This window comes from Epargyreus clarus, unplaced genomic scaffold (assembly GCF_041222505.1).
Source record: "Epargyreus clarus isolate Ecla_fem2 unplaced genomic scaffold, WU_Ecla_fem_2.2 ptg000025l, whole genome shotgun sequence".
Lineage (NCBI taxonomy): Eukaryota > Metazoa > Arthropoda > Insecta > Lepidoptera > Hesperiidae > Epargyreus > Epargyreus clarus.
In genome coordinates, this window is record NW_027332232.1 from 3,302,421 (window position 1) to 3,330,078 (window position 27,658).

General features: G+C 37.8%; 2 protein-coding genes across 4 annotated transcripts; one reads left to right on the forward strand and one right to left on the reverse strand.

Moving 5' to 3' along the window:
• Positions 1–156: 156 nt before the first annotated feature.
• Positions 157–5,696, forward strand: LOC140752736 (uncharacterized). Its single transcript, XM_073087073.1, has 9 exons — positions 157–384; positions 1,145–1,204; positions 1,627–1,659; positions 1,956–2,081; positions 2,458–2,668; positions 3,366–3,473; positions 3,915–4,062; positions 4,579–4,768; positions 5,200–5,696. The coding sequence occupies exons 1-9, from the start codon at positions 358–360 to the stop codon at positions 5,320–5,322; spliced, it is 1,026 nt and encodes a 341-aa protein (XP_072943174.1). The 5' UTR covers positions 157–357; the 3' UTR covers positions 5,323–5,696.
• A 2,896-nt stretch (positions 5,697–8,592) lies between these two features.
• On the reverse strand, positions 8,593–26,973 carry LOC140752730 (uncharacterized). Of its 3 annotated transcripts, XM_073087064.1 has the most exons (10): positions 26,566–26,973; positions 22,121–22,236; positions 21,305–21,423; positions 18,809–18,975; positions 18,149–18,454; positions 15,324–15,485; positions 11,620–11,703; positions 10,963–11,331; positions 10,534–10,591; positions 8,593–10,226 (listed from the first exon to the last, which is right to left on the reverse strand). In XM_073087064.1, exons 1-10 carry the CDS (start codon positions 26,827–26,829, stop codon positions 10,219–10,221), a joined length of 1,653 nt encoding a protein of 550 aa, XP_072943165.1. In that variant the 5' UTR covers positions 26,830–26,973; the 3' UTR covers positions 8,593–10,218. The 3 variants fall into 3 exon arrangements, with proteins under 3 accessions (XP_072943165.1, XP_072943164.1, XP_072943163.1); XM_073087063.1 differs by having other exon boundaries at positions 8,593–10,591; positions 11,620–11,700; XM_073087062.1 differs by having other exon boundaries at positions 8,593–10,591.
• Between the last annotated feature and the right edge of the window lie 685 nt (positions 26,974–27,658).

Sequence of the window (27,658 nt, forward strand, 5' to 3'; positions counted from 1 at the left end):
ACGGCGAAGAAAAATGTTACGGAAACGCCCCAGAAATCTGTAACAAATCTCAAACGTATGTAAATAAAGATAAATAAGAAAAATATATTTAAATGTTTTTTTCTTATTTTTTTTTCAATGGAGCCCCATTCTTCTGTGACCAGGGGCCCCATTACTCCTTAAGACTGCCTCGGTGAGAAACAAAGTAACGACCAAATTTTTATATTATTACTTTTTAGTCACATATCAATAGTAAGTCGTTATACTTAATTGGATACCATTATTTTTTATCAAATTAAGATTTTATAGTTGTTACACTGCAAGTTAGAATTAACGTTGGTTTATGGCTGCTTGTAGTTTCTTGTAAAGTCGTGACACATGGAAACCGTCTTGGTAACATGGCTGGTTAGTTTAATATTATTGTTAAAGTAAAAATTTACGTTGAATTATAGGAATTGTAATTTTAGGAAGAAAATGTCCGAAGATAATATTTCATAGGATAAAATGAATAAAGGTGGTAAAACTCCACACCTCACACTTATTTCTACCTATTAACAGTAGTGTTAAGCGTTGCTGTGTTCCGGTCTGCAGGGTGTGGTAAGGCATACTTTTCCGGAGCGTTCCAGCTTCCGCAGGGGTAGCGGCGCATTTGTGGCCGAACACGGGTAGGAATATCTAGTTGTATCTGGGGTTGATTACAGATGTCATATTATTTCTTTAAAATGCGGGCGAAGCCGCGGGCACCACTAGTATTATATAAAAAAATATAAAATATATTGTTCAGTTTACAGTCCGACGAACGTTTCCGTGCGTGTGGTGGTTTTCGGAAACAGTAATTTGTTGATTACCCCAAGTAAAAAGATTTTAATTATTACGCTAATTTAATAAAATTTCACATTTTTGTTAGATATTCTTAGATTGTTTGAAGTAATCTAAACTCATTAACATACCTATATGAAAGGCCATTTAAATCCAGGCTAGTACTGAAACATGTATCAATCGATAGCCTTTTTATTAATAATCAATCTATCCAACGCTTCGTCTACCAAAAAACAAAATTCGACAATTTCTGCCCTTCGACAATTTCTGCCCTCGGCGTCGAGTACCCTAGAAATTTTGGTAATTGCTGGCAATAGATGGACAGATATTTTTATTTCATTTTCAGATAACAGTATTAATTCATTTGATCTCAGCGGGAAGTGGAGATGTCTCCTCTTTTCAATTGGTAATTATTGTTTATAAGCTTCTCACATTATTTTTTGTAATTTTACGAAGAATATCAATATCTTATACATTTGGGTCGATTTGACTGCACATAAACCGACTTTCGGGGAAAGGGTGTTAGAACTTTCAACTTACCCTTAGCTACAGTTATGGTTAGTCCGGTTGCGTTCCTTTGAAGATCCTGGAGTCCTTTACGCAGCGTCGAGGACGGTCACCGGGGGGGGGGGGGGGGGGTTTAGTGCGATATGAATCCCCCATAACCCGTCGTGGCTCCCACGGCGTCGAGTACCTTTTGAAGGTTTTCCCTTCGTCAACAAAAAGAAGCTACAGTTATGTTTACTAATGACAATTAACCTCTTAAAATCAGGGTTGCATTAATAATTCTATTACAGTAAAAAAACTAGAAAGATTTTTCTGTTTCAGCTGGCTCGATTATCATTTCCAACGGTGGAAACTGTAAGTAGTATATTATTTACATATTACAATATAATTAATATTGCCGACATGGTATAAAGAAAAAGTCCTAATTTCTTATTGAACTTAAAATAATGGTTAAAATATTATTTACATTTCTTAAGAATGAATATTTTATGAATGAACTCATGATGTTTCCTTCACTGTTAGGTAAAGTGATAATAATTTTCGGCACACAAATCAGTGCCTGGTATTCAAAGGCAAATAATTTAAATATTTTTTAATTTTTATTTTATCTACAAAGTTTTGTTTAATTTTATGTAATGTAATGTTACTAGAAACCCTACAACATACCAAGTAGCAAGATAATCGACCCAAAGCACAGCTATGCCGACGAGAAGTTCCACTTGCTACACGAATATAACGCTTTCTTGAACGGGAGGATCAGGGAGCCACATAACCCGGTAAGTAGCTAGTCTACAATATATTATCAAAATATTTCAATTGATCCGTTTTAGATGATTATTATTTATTATAATATAGGAGTAGCAGACTAGCATGCAGTTCACCTGATGTTAAGTAGCTACTGCCGCCCGTGGATATCTATAATCAACCCCAGACAATACCAGATTCCCACCAGAGATCAACCACAGATGCGCCGCTATATCTGAGGACTGCCTCAGACAACTATGTGCCTACCACACCCTTCAAACCAAAACACAGCAGCACTTAACACTGCTGTTATTAGGCAGAAATAGGCGTAGCGGTGGTGCCGCCGGAGTTGAACCACAGAGGGGTCTACCACCTGTTATTTTTATGTTTTTTTACTATCCCTAACAGACAGAACGTCGGGAAATCCTAGAAATGGCTCAGAAGAAGTTATTCTCCTTCATTGACACACATATCAAGGATTTGAAACGACTGCTCTTCGAAACAGACATGGCTCTGATGTCGATGGTGCTGTTGAAGCTTAACAAGAAGATGGATACGTCAGAAGCGAAGATCAAGTCTACTCAAGCTAAGATTCCGTTTGGCTTGTATACCAGCCCAGGTAATTGTAATTTTGGGAAATTTGATCCTTTTTTGTTTTGTAATCGACAAAAGATACTCGATGTTTTATGGGAAAAGATGAGTTATGTGAGGTTCTTACTAAAACCCTCTCGTTGGTCACATTTTTACTAGAGTAGCCGTGGGATCACTAATCGAACGCATCTCCGGTCCGGTGCGGTCTCCTGCTTGGTGCCTATTAGGCTCTTTCCAGGGCAAGTAGCCGCCAATCTGATTCTGGGCAAAGTTTGATTACAGCTTTAATTTCCTTTACCACAATAAACTTTTAATATGTATTTCTAATGAAATAAGAAAAAGTATTTGTGGCAAAAGGAGACCTTAAACTACTGGTTCAAATTGAATGAAATTTGAAATAAGTATACCATGTTTATGCTATGCCTGCTTGGTTCCTGAAAATTCAGGTTTCTAGTTTTATATAAAACTTAAAGAGGGTCGAAAACGGACTGAATTGTTTCGAGAAAAGAATACTTTTTATGTTCGACCTCGCGGGGCACTACCGTGCCCCCAAATCTTTTATCATTTGAGATGATGACGCCTGAGTACATTATGTACCCCTTTAATCTTAGTTTTCAGCTTGTATACCAGTATAGACAATGTGTAGGAAACTTCGATCTCAAAGAGTCGCCATATTAATTTATTTTCTCTAACACAACACTTATTTACTTATACAATTATTTCAGAATTCAAGTGTTTGGGAACTTCTTACTATGTCGTCTCTGCTCATAATCAAGAAGATGCGCAAATGATACTCTCTAGCGAGAGAAAACCACACTGTTATACTTTTAGAGGTAAGCCCAAATTGAGGTTATAAGATTATATTGAGGTTATAACATAATTTAAAATATTTATATTTCTGCTTATAAGCAGACATATAAATTGCTGTTATAACAGCATTGTTAAATGCGGAAGTGTTATGGTTTGAAGGGTGTGGTGAGGGAGACATATTTTCCGAGGCGTTCCAGCTTAATGCTCAGGGATAGCGGCGCACGAGTCTTGCACCTCAGGTTGGAATCTAATCTTATCTGGGGTTGATCACAGATGTCCATGGGCAGTAGCCATTAGATGGACTGCATGCCGGTCTGTTACTCTTATATTATAAAAATATGCACCATATTTGTGCTTACTATATTTTAACACTATTTTTTGTTATGTCTCTGTGTACACAAATTTGTAAATAAATAAATTAGTAAAAATTGGCGAATCCTTAAACCCTTGTGTTTAAACGGCAGGTGCGTTCGCCTTCACCGGGTTCTACCACCGGCATTCGGAGACCACGTATGTGGGTCCTCATGCTGAGCAGTTCCAGGCGAAAGACCCCAGCCAAGGGTTGTACTGTCATTCTGATGATAATTGGAGCGATGCGCAGTGTATTTACAAGTATGTACTAATGTAAATACAATTATTTTATACTATTATTATTATAATATGTACAATAATTTGTAGTAGTATAATAACACATAGTACATAAATAGCAGTGATAGCCCAGTGGTTAAGAAACTCGGCCTCTTGATCGAGGGGCCCGAAGTTCTAATCCCAGGTACCTCTGGCTTTTCAAAGTTATGTGCGTATTAGAAATTAATTATCAGTAGCTACGGTGAAGGAAAACATCGTGATGAAACCTGCATACCTGATACATTTTAACTGCTTTTATATAAAACCCTCAGGTATGCAAGTTTCCGTTTTAAGCAAGTGATAATTAATTTCTAATACGCACATAACTTTGAAGAATCATTGGTGCCTGGGATTTGAAACTCGGACCTCCCGTTCGAGAGGCCGAGTTTTTCGAATTAAGGCAATTTAGGTGTATGATATTATACGATAAAATAATAGACCCAACATGACCTTATACGTGATCTGGAAGAATAAGAAAAAATACTTTTTTATATAATCCAGAGTGAACCCCCGCGAAGAGTTCCCGGAGTCTGTGGAGTACGAGCCGAAGGTCTCATACTGGTGCGGCCCGTACCGCTACTTCATACCCGCCACCACAGACATCAGGTGCATCTTCTCCATATTCTCCATGAACTTCGTGCTACGGTTTGGATACGACGGCGTCACGTATAAGAGCTCGGATTTGTCGTTTGTAAGTATTATTTATAAGAACTTAAACTAAAATAAATGAAAATTATCGATCCCAATTAAAAAAAAACAGCTGATACATTTATCAAATCTAAAATAAGTCAAGAATATTCTACCTGACACGGAGACATGCTTTTCCGAGGCGTTCCAGCTTAGCCCTCAGGGGTAGCGGCGCATCTGTGGCCAACCTCAGATAGGAATGTCTAATCTTATCTGGGGTTAATTACAGATGTTAATAGGCGGCAGTAGCCACTTACCATCAGATGGACTGCATGCTCGCCTGCTACTCCTACATTATAAAAAACCAAAAGTCGCCAAGACCTAGGAAGCGCCACTGTGAGAGGTCGCACCACCTAATATTTTTTGCTATGACCGCCACTGATACTCTATTGTTGTTTAGCATGGCTTTCACATTTTCTATAAATTTACTTCCAGATGTACCAAAACGGGCAGGTGTTCTACACGGACGAGCCCTGGGCGGGCATGTCCTGCTGGAACTGGGCGTGCAAGTGGCGACACAACCAGAATCAACGCTCCAATGAGTTTTTCGTTAATTAAATAATTCAAATTAATACATATTTTATTAAATTATGTAAATTAATTCAACTGTGATGATTTTTAGGGTTCTGTATAGTCCGCGCCATACTTCTAGTCCGCCGTGAAGTTGCGAACAGGTGTAAGTCATGCAATGCAATGGCGACACGGTTCATTTGTGCATTCAGAGCGGACTAGCAGTTTTACGCGGACTATAACCGTGTAGAAACGGAATCCTATTACTGTCTGTTAAAACGCTCAGAAGGGATTCCAAAAATACAATAATCAACGTATACAATAATACATCTTTATCACACTTCCTTTACAAAAAACATTGCAAAAATCAGACATTTCATAACTCTAAGCAAGAATAAATATTCCAAAAATATAAAAATGGAAAAAGTATTTATGTGACGTAAATTATCAATGACAAGCAATTGTGTGATCATGATGTGTGTGACATCGGCGGGAGCAACGGGTCTTTAAGAGGGTAATTAAACTTTCCTCTGCTGTCTGTCCGTATATCACAGGGCTCTATCTCTTGAACCGTAATAGACACTTGAAATTTTTACAGAGCGAGAGAGATTTTTTTATAACTGTGGCCGCTATAACATCAACACTAAAAAAAAACTTTAAAATAAATAGTAGTTGTCACACAAGAACAGCAATTTTACCTTGTATTTGGTGATACGGAACCCTCCGTATGAGAGTTCTTTTTGCACTTGGCCAATTATTTTCAAGAGCATTTGCAATTACCTCATACAATTTTATAAGTGTCAATTATATTTTATATATCTACTTATATAATAAGTGATACTTGAAATTGAATGAAACAACAAATAAAAAAGTAAATACATTTATTAACATTTATACATCATAACTGAACAAAAGTCCATCTTCAATACACAATCTGCTGTAAATAATCCAAGATATTTAGTTCTTAAACATTGGTTGTCAAATATAAAGATAGGCGATACCTCTCTGACATGTTGAGAAAACTTCGGTACCGTGATTCAGAATTCGCATCTCTTGTATCGTTGCAATACGAATAACGTTAGCTGTTAAAGTTTATTCACATTTTCAGGCAAAATAGTTATTTTTATGGTACCTTTGTAATATGTAACGGGTACTCTCGATATGCGGTTATTTGGCGATATTTCGACCCAGTTGCACGGATCGTGGAGGCGAAAAAGAAACTCAAACACCGCGTATCGTGAGTACGTTACATATTAAAATGTCTGAATTCCTGATAATATTAGTCTAAAATCTTTGTGTGGTATAGTCCGCGCCAAGCTGCTAGTCCGCTCTGAAATTGTTCCGAGCAGATGTAGTCATACAATGTGCTATGGCGACGCGATTCATTTCTATATTCAGAGCGGACTAGCAGTTTTACGCCGACTATAGTACTGTAACACTTCTTATACATTTGTAAAATGGACTTTTTAATAATTTGTACAATAACGTGCTAAGAAAATGGACATTCAACGGACATCTAGTAAGCTATTAAATATCTCATTCCAAATATAACAATTAAAAGCATTGTGGTTATTTAAATAACTATTTATTTATATAACTAATAACTATTAACATATGCTTAAAAGAGACGTTTTGGCGTGTATGGTACAATATTTTTCTACTCTGGGTTATTATGTAAATAATTGGTTGATCTGTTATTGTAAATTATTTAAATGGTTATTAAAACAATATTACAGAATACCTATAACATTATGGTAATTTTAATAAAGGATCAATGAGATTATACAAATCGAGATTTAGACAATGGACTATATGTAGGGAACATGCGTGGTGCAAAATGTTATTTTTATTATCACGAAATATAGACACACGGAGAGCTTCGAGAACAAATTCCCACTGCTGGGCACGGGTCTCCTCTCAGAATGAGAAGGATTAGTCCAGAGTCCACCGCGCTGCCCAAGTGCGTATTGGTAGACTTCACATACCATTGAGTTTTTTTTATAAATCTTTCAGGTATGCAGGTTTCCTCACGGATGTTTTCCTTCACCGTTTAAGGAAGTGATAATTAATTTCAAATACGCATATAACTTCGTATAGATTGTTATACATAAACGGTATCGTCGCTTAAGTTCTAACACCGCGAATCTTATAATTACCAACTATTCAAAAGAGAAAGAAACCGTGTCATTTAATTATTTTTAATTCTCGTGCTCGCCACCTCTTAATTCAATATGAAACAACACTGGCCTACGCGTAATATTCCCCGAGTATTTATATTTTTTTTATAATATAGGAGTAGCAGACGAGCATGCAGTCTACCTGATGGTAAGTGGCTACTGCCGCCCATGGATATCTGTAATCTGTAATCAGATAGGATTAAATATTCCTACCTGAGGTGGACCGCAGATGCGCCGCTTCCCCTGAGGACTAAGCTGGAACGCCTAGGAGAAGTATGTCTCCCTTATCACAACTTTCAACCCATAACACAGTAGCACTTAACGCTGTTCATAGGTAAAATGGAAATTTTATGAGTTCCGCGGCATCATAACTTAGGCGATGATATGTTATGTTGCTTAAACAGTTTTTTAAGTCAATAAAAAGGCGGAAGTGTGGTGGTTGCCTTACATTAGTATAGTATAGTCCGCGCCAAACTTCTAGCCCGCTCTGAAGTTGTTGCGTCCAGGATTAGTTAGCATATACCCCGTAACGTAAGGGCATAACGCAGCTATGTGCCTAAGGGCGAGACCGGCGGGGAGCCGCGCTGTCGCAGTCCCGCTAACATCTACAATTTGCTATTGCGACGCGACTCGTTTCTATATTCAGAGCGGACTAACAGATTGACGCGGACTATACATGCATATTCCCTTCTAAAAATTAATTTATGAGTATCATCATTATTTAACTCATTGTTAACAAAAATGCATAACTATGTGCTCGACATTGCAAAAGAATGAAGTTAGTATTTTAGTTTTATTATAAAATCAACATACATATTGTATCGGAACTAGACATCTTTGGTTTTTGTGCATCGTTAAAAAATAAAATATGACTGGCGTTAATCTTTGACAGTTCAATGTTACCAGTATACACATACAAAATCAGCTTCTATATTAGTTCGCAAAACTTGGAAACAAGTCGTTGAAATTTCTCAATTTTTACACAAATTTTCATTTATTTATCTATTTATTTATTTATTTATTATTTAATGGTCACTAACATACTTTTCACTTTTATTATACTTTATATATGAATATTTTAAAACCAAAACTCCTTAGGGGACAAAAACTATTTTTATTTTAGCTACCAAGACAAAGGACACTAAGTATGATAAAATCAATATATATTTTAAATCTTTGTTAGAAATTTAGATTACTGAGCAAAATTGTGGCAATTTTGTAAACTGTGATCGAAATGTCTACGACAATTTTGTAAGATACAGTCAGAAATTTCTATTTCCAGTATATTATTCGTTTAGACACAATAAACTATAACAATTTTAAACTATTACAACTTCAAACGTACATAAATCCATACATAACTATTAAAACTACTTATAAATCAATACTACACGCGCTCTATATCACAACCGATTAACTACCCAAGCGAAACTACCCTCATTACAAACATAAAAAATACTACATTATTATTATAGTGCGCGCCAAACTTCTAGTCCGCTCTGAAGTTGTTGCCCGCGATGTCGCAGTCCCGCTGATATCTACAATTTGCTATTGCGACACGATTCGCTTCTATATTCGGAGCGGACTAGAAGTTTTGCGCGGACGCTACCTTCATTTGCGAACACCTTAAATCTCGACTTAGTTGTATGGCCAGGGTCACAGACCCTATTTAATTCACTAATTATACCGAAATAATCTTAATATTATAGAAATGGGTATTACAGATATTGGGAAAATAAAATAGTTTGCTAGCGAAATCAGTTATTTTTTCAAGAAATTCTAAATGCTACATAATATTTTTCATCATTTTCTGATAATGCCAAAAAGTGTTTTTAAAATATTTTGTTTTTAGCGGTTTTAATTTTTTTAATGAGTAACTGTTTTCGAATCCAAAACTAAGGGAAATAGCTAAAATGCTTACAAGAATTATAGGAGAAATTTTAATAAAAACGAATCGATGGTGTAAGAGTAAGGCACGGTCTGTGGCAAAATAAAACCATACAGTTCTATACAATACAGATGAACGTATTATATTTATCCGTACCACCACGCAGACACAGGCCGTGTCTGAAAAAATATTTTAAAGGAAACATGATTTTGTCTGACACGACACGGTTTGTATCTGTAGCCCTAGATCGAATCCCAGCAAGAAACACAGATTGTTTTTCGAAATTAAGTTTTACAGATTTTATTATTATTAATATCGGCCAGTAGGCCAAATTGACACAAATTTTCAAAATTAATAATCTCGCATATTGATAGGTCTAGAAAAACAATTATTTCAAATATTACAAGCATACATACATAAAATATACAACTAAATACATAAAAATGCAATCTATATGTCTGTACGGCTGTATAGGGTCATTTTAAATAGAAAAAAATGTAAAATTAAAAAAGATATTTTCATTTAATTGTACATAATCGACATCCCATTTATCCCCTAAGGGGTCGCCTGTAGAGAAAATATGAAATACAATTTAATTTATGTTTCTAACAAATTATATTAAATAGTAATCTCCATACTAACTTTAATAGAATATATTAACCCCTTAGGGGTTGAAATGTCATTAATTTACATAATGAATTCTATTCTATTATACATATAAAATCAATTAATAAGTTAATTTTTACTATACCCATACTAACTTTAGTGGCCTTTTAAGCCCTTGGAGGCTCTATTGTTTCCGTCTCAATTTAATAACACTATAAATAGCTTTTTCATAAACTTCAACAACTTTACCCCCTTAGGGATCGAATTCCGTTCTTATTCACCTTAAAGAGAATAGAAGTAGTGTTAGATTTATTATTTTATCAACTTTTAGATGAGATTATTAATATAATTTAATTTATTTTACAACATCTGATAGTCGATCTTCTACCCATCTATCTACTGTAAATAAATTTTATAGCCCTTTATACTAATCTTTCCAATTGACCCTTTTGAATCCAACTATCATAATGAATCCACCGGTCTCCTTCACGAATCCACATAATCGGATACTCTACCAAATTGATTTATACATTTCATATATAATTTATACGAAATAATAAAATGGGTAAAGATACCGCCACCACCCACCGTTGTTTTCCTCCTCTTCGGGCTTATCGCTGTCCTCCTCTTGCGTTTGTGACGTTTCCTGTGAGAGAAAGAGATTACCATATGTTGATTTGATCCTTAAAATTATCAATAATTGACAGTATACATGCAGTATGTATGCAATGCAGACTGGTTGTAAGGATTTTTAGAAAAATGACCCCTGAAGGACTAAAGCGTTAGTTTTTCCTATAAAATACACACAAGTCCCTAAGGATATTCAAATAATGACCCCTGAAGGGCTAAACTAAAATGAAATGGTATTTCTGTAAGTAACCTCCAATAAGACTGGACCTGGAGTCGGCCACTGCATTGCCACCTCTGAGGACTAAGTTAAAACGCCTCGCATAAGTATCATTTCTACCACACCTTAAACCACAATATAGCAGCATTACACTGCTGTTATAAACTCACTTTAGTTTCACTGGTTTCCTTCTGTACTTTTTCAGTTTTCTTCTTAACCGTTACAACTTTGCTGTCTTCTGTTTCGTTAACTTTCGCTTCTTCTCCTACTTTATCGTTAACGCTTTCCGCTTTGCTAATGTTATCTTCTTTAACGTTAACTTCTTTATTTACAACGCTATCAGCTTTAAGATTATCTTCTTTAACGCTATCTTCTTTAGCGTTAACTTCTGTGCTATTCTGTTCTGTTATTGTATTCTGTTCCATATTATCTTTTCGTTTGACATCATCAGTTTTGATGGTCGCCTCTTTGTTTAAAGTATCATGATTTGTTTGTGCGTGGTCTTTAGTTTCTTCTAGCTCTGGACCTTGTTTTGACGACTGTAAATAGAAGTTACTACCTTAATAAAAAATGTTTCTTTCTTTCTTTCTTAATATATAAAAATTGCGTTCATATTTTATTTACGTTTTTACTTAAATATGACACCTGCCAATTCTCTACAAGCACCCTGCGTTAACTGGTAGAGAATGCCATTAGGCAATAAGTTTAAATAAATACATAGCGGTGATGCAATAATTTTTAAATATATAAATAAAAATACACTAATCTCCGAAACCGCTTAAGCGATTTCAATACTTTTTATAAGTTAACTAATAAGTATAATTTACCTCCATATCTTGCTCGCTCAGAATTACCGCGTCTTCAGCGCTCGTTTGTCCAGCCTCCATCGGTATGAACTCTGGTAACTCCTGCTAACAGTCATTATGATTTATAACACTTATTGCATTTTAACTTCTTTTGGGGTGTTTGTTATTTTTAAATGAAACTGATATGGCAAATGTTGCAAAAAGGCTAATATTTTTTATGGTACTATACATATATATTTGCAAATGTAAGAAATATGTTGTTGTTTGTGGTGATTTTAATGTGAATATTTTAGAAAACACCACATTGAAAGTAAAATTACTTTCCTTATTTAGATCATATAACTTAGAATATAGTTTTTTTGAGCCAACCAGGGTGACTTCATCCTCTGCTACTTGCATCGATAACATTTTCTGTAACTGCTCTGTAGTTGAAAAATCTATAATAAATCAGATTAAATCTGATCACAAGGGGCAGTCTGTCCATATCCAATATAACATATCCAAGGAAGGGAACATAAAGTTTCTTCATAGACCAATTACAAGTCACCGTTTATTAAAATATAATAAAGTGCTACTAAATAAGTTGTCAGTTCTGAACCATAGCACTTGTGTTAATAATTTATATTCTGCATTTTTCTCCACAGTGCACACAGAGTTTAAAAAAATATTTTCTGAAGTTAGGTATGAAAAGAGTACTAGATTTAGTTTTTGTGAATGGGCTACTAAAGGTATTCGTCTAAGTAGAAGTAAACTTTTCGAGCTTTATAGTGAAAGAGAGAATAACTGTAGCCCTCACTTCAATGAATATGTTCGTAAATATTCTAAAATATTTAAATCAGTTTGTATGACAGCTAAATCTAAGTTCATACATAATAAAATAAAAAATGCTGATAATAAAATTAAAACAATCTGGAAAATAATTAATGCCGAAACACGAACTTGCAGATTAAGTACCAGTAAAGTATCTCTTACCACTGAACGTGGTCAGATTACCTCAGATAAAGAAATTGCACAAGAATTTGAAACTTTTTTCTCGAATATACCATTTAATACCACTAAATTTTTAAAATCATCCCCAATTAAAGCAGTGACCATCCTTAAAGAGAATTTAAGTCAGTGTCACATTAAATTTAAATTTAGACATATTTTAATTAATGACATATTAAAAGCTTTTAAAGAATTAACTGTTAAAAATACAGAGGACATTTGGGGAATGTCAGTAAAAGTTTGTATATCAATCATTAAAACTTTAGCTCCCTACTTAGTCACTATTTTTAATATGTGTGTTGATCAGGGCTGTTTCCCTGATTTAATGAAACATAGCAAAATAATTCCATTGTTTAAGGCAGGTGATACTAAAGATCCCAACAATTATAGACCCATCTCAGTACTGCCTGTTCTAAGTAAAATTTTTGAAAAGATCCTCTTACAGCAAATGTTGCTTCATTTTAAACTTAATAATCTTTTACATCAAAAGCAATTTGGCTTTACTAAAGGCCGTTCTACCACAGATGCTGGTGTTCAATTGCTGCGACATATTTTTGATTGTTGGGAACAAGCACATGATGCTATAGGTATTTTTTGTGACTTGTCTAAAGCTTTTGATTGTGTTGATCATAAAACCTTATTGTTAAAATTACAATATTATGGTATTCAGGGAAATTCTCTAAAGTTGATAAATTCTTATTTAAACAATAGAGTCCAACGAGTGCAAGTAAATGGAGCATTATCAGCAGGTTCTAATATTAAAATAGGTGTACCTCAGGGCTCCATCCTAGGTCCGTTTCTATTTTTAGTTTATATAAATGATTTGCCAAATGTAGTAAAGGATTTATCTGAGGTTGTTTTGTTTGCTGATGACACTTCCTTGGTGTTTAGAGTAAAACGACAATCACAGGATACGAACGATATTAATGAAACTCTTTGCTTGATTCAGAACTGGTTTGATGCAAACAACCTACTCTTAAATTCTAATAAAACTAAATGTATTAAATTTATGCTACCAAATGTAAGGAGTACGGGGATGAATGTCGCTCTAAATGGTGAGACTTTGCAATTCGTCAATGAAACTGTTTTCTTGGGGATTACCATTGATTCTAAACTCCAGTGGGGTCCCCACATCTCTGCTTTGTCCAGCAGACTTAGTACTGCAGCTTTTGCAGTCAGAAGAATTAGACAGTTAACAGACATACCCACTGCCAGACTTGTCTATTTCAGTTACTTTCACAGCATTATGTCTTATGGCATTCTACTGTGGGGCAGTGCTGCTGACATAGACTCTATATTTACTATTCAAAAAAGAGCAATACGGTCAATATATAGTCTGCGGCGTAGTGAGTCCCTAAGAGAACTGTTTCCCACTATTAATATATTGACGGTGCATAGTCAATACATTTATGAAAATATTATGTATGTAAGAAAACACACTGATATGTTTGAAAAAAATAGTAACCACCATAACTTTAATACCAGAAATAGAAATAAATTAGTAATTCCTAAACGTAGATTATGTAAGGTGGCTAGATCTTTCGTGGGCAACTGTATTCGCTACTACAATAAAATACCCGACCACATTTTGAATCTCACAGAAAAAAAGTTTAAACATGTCGTCAAACTAACGCTATGTAAAAAAGCGTACTATAAAGTAAGTGATTATTTGACTGACAAAACGGTGTGGTCTGAATTAGCTCCAGCTCCACATGTACCATTACGTTAAGTTAACATTGTCAAAAACATTTTTTTTAAAAGATGTGTGTTATGGAGTTTCTTTCGCCGCTTCTTCTCCATAACGAAACACCTTGTGAAGTGGTGGTAGTTGCTTTGACATTCAAAAAGTGATCTGTAAAGAACCTATTTTGAATAAAAAATTTTGATTTGATTTGATTTGATATTAAGATATAATTATGGCTCGATACGATGTTCGCATCGTGTGTGTGTATTTGTATGTGTGCGTGTGTGTGCTCGTCGGTGTGAGTGTGTGCAGGCACCTATCTGTGTCTTTCCGCTTCACATTTGGTATTCGGAGGCTGCCACGTCACACTTCGCTCACTGCCAACGTCACCACTTGTGTTTGTGTGACCCCCCCCGTGTGTGTGTGACCCCCCGACCCCCGGTACCTGGTGGCGGCCGGCCGCCCAAACGCGTGTGTGACCCCCCGTGTGTGTGTATGTGTGCGACCCCCGACCCCCGCTACCTGGTGGCGGCCGGCCACCTGGCAGCGTGTGTGTGACCCCCCCCCCGTGTGTGTGCGACCCCCCGACCCCCGGTACCTGGTGGCGGCCGGCCGCCCAGACGCGTGTGTGACCCCCCGTGTGTGTGTATGTGTGCGACCCCCGACCCCCCCTACCTGGTGGCGGCCGGCCACCTGGCAGCGTGTGTGTGACCCCCCCCCGTGTGTGTGCGACCCCCCGACCCCCGGTACCTGGTGGCGGCCGGCCGCCCAGACGCGTGTGTGACCCCCCGTGTGTGTGTATGTGTGCGACCCCCGACCCCCCCTACCTGGTGGCGGCCGGCCACCTGGCAGCGTGTGTGTGACCCCCCCCCGTGTGTGTGCGACCCCCCGACCCCCGGTACCTGGTGGCGGCCGGCCGCCCAGACGCGTGTGTGACCCCCCGTGTGTGTGTATGTGTGCGACCCCCGACCCCCCCTACCTGGTGGCGGCCGGCCACCTGGCAGCGTGTGTGTGACCCCCCCCCCGTGTGTGTGCGACCCCCGACCCCCGGTACCTGGTGGCGGCCGGCCGCCCAGGCGCGGTAGTCGGCGGCGGCGCGGCGCATGCGCGCGAGGTACGCGGGCGCCGCGCGGCCGGACGCCCACGCCGCCACGCCGCCCGGCAAGCCGCCCACTGCCGGCTCGTCGTAGTACGTCAGCACGAACTCCATGCCCGGCTGCGGACAAACGACTATTACATTATATTATTATTATTTACAACATATTTACCTCCAAACTATCTACCCCCCCTCTAACTACTAATAACTATAATAACGTACAAGCAAATAAATAGCCAACTAAATAACAAGTAAATAACTAACCAATAATCATCTAACTAACAAATAACTAAGTTATAACCTACTAACAAATAAATAACTAACTAATTACTCACCAACAAATGAACGACACGATAACAAACACCCGATCCTTGAGCACGCGAGCGTCACGCTCTCTAGCGTACATCTAGCGACTAGCGCTTCGCTTTAGCTACTAACTAGGTATTGGCCAGCTAACTAAATATTAACTAAGTAAGTATAAACGAACTAACAAATGACTAACTTTTTTGGAGTTTACTCCTTAAGAAACGATTTGAGTTATAAGGCCCGGTACGGAAATTTTATGAGGAGTAAAATCAAGTGTAACACGAAAAGTTGAGGCGTAACGGTAACCAAAATATGAATCAAGAGTGCTTTTATTAATTTAAAATACAGTAAGTTCAAATCCCATATGAAAGTAATTATTACAATAAAAATAATTAGCAATATATAAAACATTAAAACGTCATTAACTAATTTGTTTACATTTTTGCATAAATTAAGTTATAGGTTTGATCATTTATAAACACTGTGAAAAATATGAACATTGGCGCCATAATATGATTAACAATCTTTTATGAACGTTTTTAAAGAAGAGTAACATATAAAATCAGTAAGCAATTGAATATGATATAATATTAGCACAATAAGTTTTTAACATAAAGAGGCTTTTGTAAGTTACTGATATATTAATTTAACTTATAAAAATGGATGCATTATTGATCAGCACCATCTATCAACGATAAACGGGCAAAATCAAAACAGTATTATTTAATATTTATTACAGAATTATTGCTAATGAATTATATTCAAAATAAGTTATATAAAATTAGCAATACGTTTTAAATGAATTCTAGAATTATAAAACATTCAGAAACAATCCAAATTACACTTGTAATAACATGTTTATTGAGTCTCATATAAATTTCATCCGTAAATTGCAACAAGGATATTTTATAGATGGCAAAGAAATTATAATTATTAAGTTTTAAGTTATAAAACGTTTAACATTGTTTTAAATATAAATAATTATATTATATTAAAATTTACTTTAATATAAACAATTATATTAAGTTACCATTATAATATTTGGAACCAAAATACATAGATTGATAAACTTGCAAACTTACAATTTATAAAACTTGCCACTAGATGGCGCTATTTTATATTATTTTGTAACATACTTTATGTAATACGCATTATTGAAGTAATATAAATAATCCGAATAATTACAGATATATGTTTGTTTCTCTTATCATTTTAGCAGATGCGTTCATTTACCTACCCTTTTTTCTATTCGATATATATCATAATTATCATTCGTAAGGAGTAAACTCCAATCGTGCGTCGTAGCTGACACACACACACTTTTTTTTTTTCTTCTCGAGGGGGAAACCTTCAAAAGGTACCCGGTGCCGTGGGAGCGACACGGGGTTATGTGGGATTTTTACCGCACTAAAACCGGCCGTCCTCAGCGCTGCGTAGAGGACTCCGGGATCTCCAAAGGAACGCGACCGGAGGCCTCTCAGCGCACTGCCCCGTCGGGCTCCGCCCAAGTGAGATTGAATCAACCCACCGTCCGATGTACACGACGGTATACGACCACACATACCGCCGTCCTTCCTGGGGTCGTTGGCCGGACGGTTCGAGCTGCCACTCCTACCACCCGCAACCCCGAAAGCCCCTTTTAGTCGCCTCTTACGACAAGCAGGAGATACTGTAGCCTTATTCTGGTCCCGGAACTACAGGGACAGAAAATGACTAACTAACTAGGAAACTAGCAAGTTCATGAGTAAACGAAAATCAACTAACCGACAAATAATAACTAACTGATAACCGACAAACTAGCAAGTAAATAACTAACCAATAACGAACTAGCTAACAAATAACTAATTAATAACCCACTAACAAATAAATAACTAACTAATAACCCACTAACAAAGAAAAACTAAATAAATAATCATATCACCTTGTTTAGCTATTAATATAACTTACCTTATCGACACCATGCAACGTCTTCACAAGCATATGACTCCAGTACTCTAGTACACGAACAGCTCTTGGTGTCTCCGGCACGGCAGGCTGCTCGCAGGACGGCGACACTATCACGAACACTCTGTCCTTGGGCACGCGAGCGTCACGCTCCCTAGCGTACATCTCTAGCGACTTGCGTTTCGCTTTAACTACTAGCTATTAGGTAACTAACGAGACATTAACTAAGTAAAAACGAACTAAATAGTAACTAAATAATGACTAACTAACAACTAAATAACAAAGTAATAACCAAAACCTAGCAAATAAATAACTAACTAATAACCAACTAACTAACAAGTAAATAACTAAGTAATAAGTAACGAACTAGCAAGTAAATAAGTAACCAATAAAGAACAAGCTAACAAATAACTAACTGATAACCCACTAACAAATAAATAACTAACTAATAACTCGCTAACAAAAAAAAATAATTATTAACCCACCAACAAATAGCTAATAACCTAACCTTATCCAGCTGTAATATAACTCACCTTATCGACACCATGCAACGTCTTCACAAGCATATGGCTCCAATATTCTAATACGCGGACCGCCCTCGGCGTCTCCGGCACAGCGGGATGCTCACAGGATCGCGACACTATCACGAACACTCTGTCCTTAGGCACGCGAGCGTCACGCTCCCTAGCGTACATCTCTAGCGACTTGCGCTTCGCTTTAGCGTGGACACTGCTCGTTTCGAAGTAAGTCGGTAGTGTGTCGTTGTCGACCGGCGCGCCGTTCGTCTCGAACTCCTTGTGTCGACGGATGTAGACGTAGTCGCGGTTCGCGAACAGTCTCTGTGGGGCATAGAAAAAAAATATTTGTCATTTATGTCTCTGACATGAAAAGTAGAATATTTTGTGTATATGTAGTACGCGTACATCATATAGTAGACTTTAGAATGGGATGAAGTCAGGATTTCGCCTAAGCCTCTGGTTTAATTTCTTAAACAAAAATACTACATTTTTCTACTTACTTTTATGACTACATAAGTGAGAAAACATCGAAAATAGCACGCGTGAGGAATAACGTATTGATGTATGTACGGCTTTTGTTTGTGTGTGTGTGTGTGTGTGTGTGTGTGTGTGTGTGTGTGTGTGTGTGTGTGTGTATGTGTGTGTGTGTGTGTGTGTATGGGGCGGGACACTCACCGGCCACAGCACCTCCCAGTGCAGCACGGCCTGGTCGGGCACGCCGGCCACGCGGCGCTGCACCACCGCCAGCGCCGCGACGGCCGCGTCCCACGCGCACCGGTACGCGCCGTCCACTTGCACCGCGGCGAAGTCGCGAGCGTTCACTTCAGGGTAGCGGCCGTATACTACGACAAATTAGACGTAGTTTGGATAAAATTGATTGATCAGACGATTGGCTGATCGATTGATTATCATTATCGTCGTAATACGTAGTTCATCTGGTAATGGAAATGTAGTTCAACTCCGGCGCCACCTTCACCACACCTATTTCTGCATAATAACAGCAGTGTAAGCGCTGCTGTGTTCTGGTTTAAAGGGTGTGGAAAGGAAACGCTTTTTCAAGGCTTTCCAGCTTAGTCCTCAGGTACGAATGTAATCTTACGTGAGGTTGATTAGACATTCATGGGCGGCAAAAGCCACTTATCATCAGGTCGCCTCAAGCCGTTAGGGACATGCCCAATGAGACATACGCTCATACATAGATGCGCTCAAAAAACATTACCTCGATCCGTTAGGGATGTAGGACATACCCAATGAGACATACGCTCATACAAACATGCGCTCAAAAAACATTACCCTACACAAACGGATAACAAAGGTTATTGCAATCTCACTCATTGTCATAAGAAACCATTCATACGTCATCAACCAACCATGAACACCGTCACATGAATAGTATGTAGGTACTACACATAACTATTCCGTACCACCTTCAACCAACGACCTTGCTGTTATCTAGTGTAATAGCTGATAATTACTGACGTCATGTGTACATAGATGGCGGTTGTTACGCGTTAGGGTAGGAACGCACTGGGCTTTTTGAAGGTTCTAACGCGCGATTTGATTGCGGCTGGAATACCGCCATACCACCATTTGAACGGGGTAGAAACCTCTGTGGTTGGACTCCGGCGGCATCAACGCTACACTTATTTCTTCCTAACAGCAGTATTCAGTGCTGCAGGGTTTGAAGGGGAATTCGGTTCAAGGGTTGAAGGGTGTGGTAATTGAAACATATCCGATCATACATCATATCATCATATATATATCGATCATTGACATATATATATCCGAGGGGTTCCAACTAAATCCTCAGAAATTCGGCAGGACTACCGCCATATTTGTTTTGCCTTATAATGCGTTTAAGGCTGCTGTATTCTGTTTTTAAGGGTGTGGTAAGGGATACACTTATACGAGACATAACAACTTAACCCTTCTGCGTAATAGCGGTTAACCACGGGGACAGCTAGCATCTACACTTCATATTGTAACGATTAAGTGCGTATTATCATAAACGGTTGCATATACATAAAAATAACGACTAGACGCGTCCTACGCTAGACCTGCTCCTGCGCCTAAGCGCTTGCGCATGGGATCGATTAGTCCTCAAAAAGCAACGCATTTGTGGCCTTAAGTAATTCCATCCTATTTCAATTAATTACAAATTTGTATGGGCGGCTGTGGATTACCATTCGGTGAACTGCTTACTCGTTTACGACTTTTAAATTATATATTCAAATTGGTTAAAGAGCGAGTTCTGCGTAGAGGACCGCACTGCGTAGTTTGCTGGCCGGGTGGTTCGAGCTCCTACTCTTGCCACCCGCAACCCCGGAAGCCCCTTTTTAGTCGCCTCTTACGACAGGCAGGGTATACCGTAGTCCTATTCTACTCCCGGAACTACAGCGATGACATGGCACAAACTTAACATCAACAATCCGCCCAGTGCGAACGCAGCCTAACTGATGGAAGTGAACAGATGTGAATCATGCAGACTTCCTAAGCTAAAATAGATTTAGTTAGATAATAATTATATCAAGGTTAAGATAATGGTTATATCACTTATTCGGCAATCTGTTACTGTGCCACTATTGGGCTATCTTTGGAATGATATAACGTCATCAGGTCTCCTCTTAGAATGAGAAGGATTAAGCCATAGTCCACCGCGCTGGCCAAGTGCGTATTGGTAGACTCCACATACCCTTGGGAACGTATTCTTTACCTCTTAAGTCCGTAGACTGTAGGTTTCCTTGTGATGTTTCCCTTCACTGTTTAAACAAGTGATAAATAATTTCTAATACGCACAAAACTTTGAAAAATCAGAGCTCAGAGGTAGGAAGTGTAGGAACAATTTAAGCTGGTAGAATCCTCTGTGGCTAGACTCCGACAACACCACCGCTACAGGAGTAGGAAAATAGGAATTTCTGCCTATTAACAGTAGTGTTAAGTGCTGCTGTGTTCTGGTTTGAAAGGTGCGGTAAGGGAGACATACTTTTCCGAGGCGTTCCAGCTTAGTCCTCGGGCGGTGCATCTGTCGCCGAAATCTAGTATGAATCTAATCTTATCTGGGGATTACTGATGTCCATGGGCGGCAATACAACTTACCATCAGGTGCACTGCATGCTCGTCTGCTACTCCTATATTATAAAAAGCTTATAAATTTTATTTAAAGTATCCCACCTTTATAAGCGTACAGTCCTTGGCCAGGTTTATACTCCTTCCTCCATATGATGACGTCTTCCGCCTCCATGTACGGCACCCAGCCGTCTGGAGACTCCTCACATTGGGGTTCCTTGCACCTGCAGAATTTGAAGATATTTGAAGAGTAGAATCAGTATAGTATAATTATAAACATTTAATTTAACACATTATAAACATTTAGTTATAAGTCTACTGTAAATATGCTATGGAAGCCACCCAGCACAAGCAATAAAACGCTCAAAGGATGGCTTCAATCATTGTCTGCTAAATAACCCTTTTTCTAGACCGTAATAAATATATTTTTGATTTTGATAATTGAAAATTGCAGATATTTGCGACGTGGTAAAGATCGATCGAGGAGGTACCACCATCACACCTATTTCTAGCAACAGTTCTACGTTTCGGCATGCACATGTAGATGGCTGATAGCAGTGACCACTTACCATCAGCTACACGATGGCGCATTTTCGAAAACTGATAAATGGAGCACCCCACGCTGTTTCCACAATTATATTATTTACTGTTCCTTAATTGATGCCTAGCTTGAAAATTATTTTCTACTTTTTAGTCGATTTCATCATAAAAGCGTGTTTTTTAGTTTTTTGAACTATATTTATTTAGCTAATAACGCTGTGTTTGGGGGCACACAGCGTTATTAGCTTACCCAAAGACCGAGGGTCCGATTCGGACCGCCTCTTCCGCCCCTCCCTTCTAGAGCTCGGGGCCTCATTTAACACTCCATTCCGGGCCTTCGGCTAGCTTAGTCCGCCATTGCTTTAGTCAATACATACTCACATGCAATAACAAACTCCATTATGTTTTCTATCAATGACGAGTCTCTTTCCACAACTCGTACAGTACAGTGTCATCTTGGCGAGGTCCTGAACATTCTGTAGCTCGGACAGCAGAGCCTGGAAGAAACGGCTTTTGTGAGATTTTTAACCGACTTCAAATAGGAGGTGGTTATCAATTCGGCCGGTATATTTTTTTTTAGTATGTACACGAATTACTCCGCCGTTAGTGGAGCGATTTTAATAATTCTTTTTTTATTGTGTAGAGACGAGCTGGAAGTTGGTCCCACTTAAATATTGTTAGGAAACATCGATGGGTTCTGGAGAAAATGAGGGGAACTCCTCCACCCATGTAAATATAACAGCCATAACTTCGCCGTTTATGAACCTATTTTAATGCCTTTAATTTCGTGTGTGGACAATTGCTACAAGTTGGTCCCATTTAAATATGATTTCTGAAGTCGGCGCTCATTTTAGACACGCTGTTTACATCGTTATCCAACGAAATATATTGAGCGCCGACTTCAGAAATATGTACTAAACCAACATTTATTTGAATTATTTTTTACTTTGTAGTGACATAGAAGTCGGTTGTATTTTTTTTTTAAATTTACGTATGAAACGACAGGTTAAAGGAACTCTGTTCTATATCAGGATTTTTGTGATATTGAAGTAGCTAAGGTTCATACAGTCCACCTGATCAACCATAAGGTCAACTGCATGCTCGTACTACCATGGACATCTATAATCAACCCCAGATAAGATTAGATTCTTACCTGAGGTTGGTCACAGACGCGTTACATCTCCTAAGATCCGATAGGTATAACAACCTTCAAACCGGAACACAGCAGCGCTTAACACTGCTGTTACTAGACAGAAATAGATGGCGGTGGAGACGCTGGGATCGAACCACAGAGGGTTCTACCACCTACATATTGTGACCGCTTATATCGTATGCGCGAAACAGACGTGGGTGAACGCTGAAAAAGTGTTTGAGCAGAGTTGCGCGAGCGTGCGTGCGACGATTTTTTACACGCGCGATCACATGCGGCGGTTGCCTGCTCACTTTCCCCAAATCAGTAGAGCGCTTCCGTTCTGTGCACCCGCGTAAAATATAGCGCAAGCCTTTACTTCCTAAGCACTAGCACACTAGATCTTCATGTTGTGGCGGTGCGTATGTGCGTATAGTCCGCGCCAAACTGCTAGTCCGCTCTGAATATAGAAATGAGTCGCGTCGCAACAGCAAATTGTAGATATCAGTGGGACGAAGTCAGCGCGGGCCCCCGGCACCCCCCGCTTGCACGTGTGCCCTTACGTTGCTACAGAGTATATACTTGTAGTTGTGTTCGACCGCATTGGCTCTCTGACTAAACCTGTGCGCAACAACTTCAGAGCGGACTAGCAGTTTGGCGCGGACTATACAATCACAAGCGATTGCATATTAAACTGGAAAAGCGCCGACGCAGTTAGCCGCCGCGGTTACCCGCTAGTGTGTAGTAGGGATTATTCTCTTAAATTATATATTCTATAAATTATATCCGTTTTTTTTATGTTTTAATAGGTACTTATGGTATGCGATTTTTATACCACAATTATTATTGCAATATATACATGCATGCCTTTATTTCCAATGTTCGTCTTTTATCCAAACTTATGGAGCAGTGTCAAAATAATATATTGATTTAATTAAAAATGTAATGTATTTTAGATAATGTATCGTTATTTTAGATCACATAATCCTTATATACATCGTCCTTATATCCTTATATATATATATATACGAGGGTGCGTTTTTGCAATGGCAGGGTTGGAGGGGGGATAGCGGGCTCGTTAAGGGCGGTACGTGTTAAGTGACTCATAAATAGTATAAATATAAAGTTTTATCACAATTGCATCATTAGTTTTAAAACTATCGACAATTAAACAACTCAATCCGGAAGAAAATTGGAAGTATGGAGAAAATCGAGCATCGCGCCGTTATAAAGTTCCTTACCAAGCAAGGAAAGTCTGTGCAAATCATAATGGAAGAGATGTCATCGGTTTACGGGGACTCTTGCCCTGGAAAAACGATGGTTTACAAGTGGAACAACCTTTTTAAGCAAGGCAGGGATTCACTTGAAGATGACCCACGACCAGGACGGTCTGTTGAGGTGACCATTCCGGAAACGATAGCGGAAGTCGAAAAATTAGTACTGGAAGATGCTCGGCTAAAGAAGAAACAGCTTGCAGAAATGGTTGGAGTATCGGATACAACCATTTTTAAAATTCTGCATGACCATCTTGGCATGACTAAGGTCAGCGCGCGGTGGGTGCCGAGAATGCTCACGCCGCCTCAGAAACAACAGCGCGTTGAATGTTCCCGTGCGTTTTTGAACCTCTGTGGAGAAGATAAGGATATTGTACTGAATCGAATTGTTACTGGAGATGAAACTTGGGTTCACCATTATGAACCTGAGTCTAAACAAGACTCCATGCAGTGGCATAAAAAGGGTACAGCACCTCCTAAAAAGTTTAAGGTGTCACAATCGGCCGGCAAACTCATGGCGACAGTCTTTTGGGATGCAGAAGGAATTTTGTTAATAGATTACAAAGATAACGGTGTCTCTATAACCGGAGAATATTACGCAACAATCTTGGAGCGGTTAAAAGAAGCCATCAAAGAAAAAAGACGAGGAAAATTATCCAGAGGCGTCCTGCTGTTGCACGACAATGCGCCCGTACACAAGAGCCGTATTGCACTGGCTGCCCTGCATAAGGTGGGCTTTGATATTTTAAATCACCCACCCTATAGTCCAAACCTGGCTCCCAGCGATTATTATCTCTTTCCAAAAATGAAAAAAGAGCTTCGTGGAAAGAAATTTTCTACAGACGAAGAAGTAAAGGACGCAATTTCCTCGTATTTTTCCGACAAGGACAAAACATTTTTTTATGAGGGTTTAAATAAGTTAATACAAAGATCTGAAAAATGCATTCGTCTTGCAGGAGAATATGTAGAAAAAGAAAAATAATTTTGACATTTTATTTTCGCTCCTTGTCCCTCATTCCGCGAACTTAAAAACGTACCCTCGTATATATAAGGATATAAGGAGGCAATATATATATATTATATACTACAAGTAATCCAGACAACATAAAATAATACAACTACAAAAATTGCACACAATAGAAAAAACCTTAAAATATTGAAATATCTATCAATTCATTAATAATATAGGTTTATCAATGATATAAATCTTAACTGCAGAATAACATCAGTATATAAATAACTAGCTGACCCGGCAAACGTTGTACCGCCTCAAAATCTATTTATCAAATATATTTCATATAAAATATAGCCTATGTTACTCGTGGATAATGTAGCTTTCGATTGGTGAAAGAATTTTTAAAATCGGTCCAGTAGTTTTTAAGCCTATTCATTACAATCAAACAAACAAACAAAGTTTTCCGCTCTATAATATTAGTGTAGATTTGTAACTAACTACTATACATATTACTTATACCTGAAGACTTTACCAGTAAACAAGATGATTTTACATTCTATTATTAGAATCTTTTGTTTTTCCCAACAACATTTTCCATTATATATGGATATACAAGTATCAATACAGATTGTATTTTAAGACAGGGCCTTGTACTGTCTCCATCAGACATAATAAAGAATGAGTAAGAGGTATTGATATGCTGCCATTTTCAATTACAATAATTATTGAATCAAATTATGCAAAGAAAATAATTTCTCCTTTTCCAATGCTCTTACAAATTATGAGTTAAGCTCTTCTTAACTGAGAACAAAACTGAAACAACTGAGAGTTAAAAAGATGGTTTTCCTTTTAATTTTAATTAGTTTTTAATTTGAAGCATCAGCATAAATATAATTTTGTTAAGGAAGGGGCATGTAAAGTCCATAAAAGTTGACTATACATATTCATACTCAACCTTTATGTTTAATAACAGTAGCTTTAAGTGCTGCTGTGTTCTGGTTTGAAGGGTGTGGTAAGGGAGACATGCTTTTCCAAGGCATGCCAACTCTAGCTCGCAGGGGTTGCGAAGCATTTGTGGCAGACCTCCAGTAAGAATGTAATCTTATCTGGGGTTGATTACAAATTTAAGTAAGTAATTGTATTACCTAACTGTGTTTGATTGATTCCAGTTTGAAAGATATAATATTTTTGAATGTGAATGGGTGGTTTATTACAAAACTATTTTTGGATGGACATTTACCCGAGCTCACCGGCTTATTATTAAAGATTATTTACAAGTTTCACCACAGGTAGTTATTTTAAACTTCTTTGTTATACCATACATGGTGCAACAAAGATGCAAATACTGTGCAAGCGAGATAGCATGACTTCAAGAGCCATTTAAGATTCTACTTTTTAATGATATATTTATTTTTTATATATATTTTACTTCTCACTGTAACTATTTATAATCTATGTTCTTATTTACCTCCAATTCATCGTCCGTGATGCCCTGATCACATTTGAATGTGGAATCATCGTCTTCTCGATTTTTAAACGCAGCAGTCGCTAACAAAAACGTTCGTCGCGGCCGTATAGCGTACTTGAAGCACTGTAAGACCTCTCTCACACCGCGTTCTCTGCACCTCCGCACCACGGAGTTAACTAGATAATTCCTATACCACACATTCCATAATTTAACTACACCGAAATTCCGAAAAATGAAGCGATATCTCATACTTGACATAGTCATTCGAGAATACTTTCTCGTTACATAACTGGTGGTTACGCGCGGTTTTTACCAGTAAAGCATGTTATTGTGGGTTTAGTTTAAATAAAATTGTCCGGAGCGTGAACTGTTATTGCGAAATATAACCTCTTTCTGTAATCAAGAATCAACTGTCAGTTGACAGTGACAGCCGAGGCGAGGTCAAGTTTTTATTGCCATTACAAAAAATATCTTTAAAATCGATATATTTCGTGTACACAAACGAATAAATGGGGTATGATTTTAAATGGTCATTTCTAATATATATATTTGTAACTGATCCGAAGTAGGTAGGACAGTTGTCTTAAAGGTTTTTTGATCTTTTTATCACACATTCAGTTGGATGCCTGACGAGGCAATCTAAATGTTCAATACTGCTGCTGCACTCTAATTTCCAGAACGTTTCGCTATCTTCTGTGATTTCCATAAAGATTAATTTAAGTATTTATGAAGTTCCTTAAAATTTACACAATTATGTAAATCTATAGTGTCGGCTAAAAGTTTATAATAAATCCTTTTATGTCAAACAATAAGAAAGCAGCTAATTATTATTATGAATTTATAAAAATAAAGACTATTTTAAACTTCGGAATAAAGTTACAACACCCAAAACCTGATAAAATAATTGCATAAATTATCATATAATGCGATATAATAATTAATAATACTTTTATCTACGTATTTTTAAGCGATTCGAAGATCTGATATTTGAAAATATCGATCATAAGCTATGATATGAAATATAAAATATGAAAATTCTTTAATTTCATCAATTAATAGTTTTACCACTTAAGACGAAGACTGATTTCATAAC

Coding starts and splice junctions, on each gene's coding strand:
- LOC140752730 (XM_073087062.1), bottom strand. CDS start 26,829: ATGACTATGTCAAGTATGAGATATCGCTTCATTTTTCGGAATTTCGGT. Junction 21,424..22,120: donor AATGGAGTTTGTTATTGCAT/GTGAGTATGTAT, acceptor CAAATTCTGCAG/GTGCAAGGAACCCCAATGTG. Junction 11,332..11,619: donor TGAGCGAGCAAGATATGGAG/GTAAATTATACT, acceptor TTCTATTTACAG/TCGTCAAAACAAGGTCCAGA.
- LOC140752736 (XM_073087073.1), top strand. CDS start 358: ATGGAAACCGTCTTGGTAACATGGCTG. Junction 1,660..1,955: donor CATTTCCAACGGTGGAAACT/GTAAGTAGTATA, acceptor TAATGTTACTAG/AAACCCTACAACATACCAAG. Junction 2,669..3,365: donor TGGCTTGTATACCAGCCCAG/GTAATTGTAATT, acceptor CAATTATTTCAG/AATTCAAGTGTTTGGGAACT.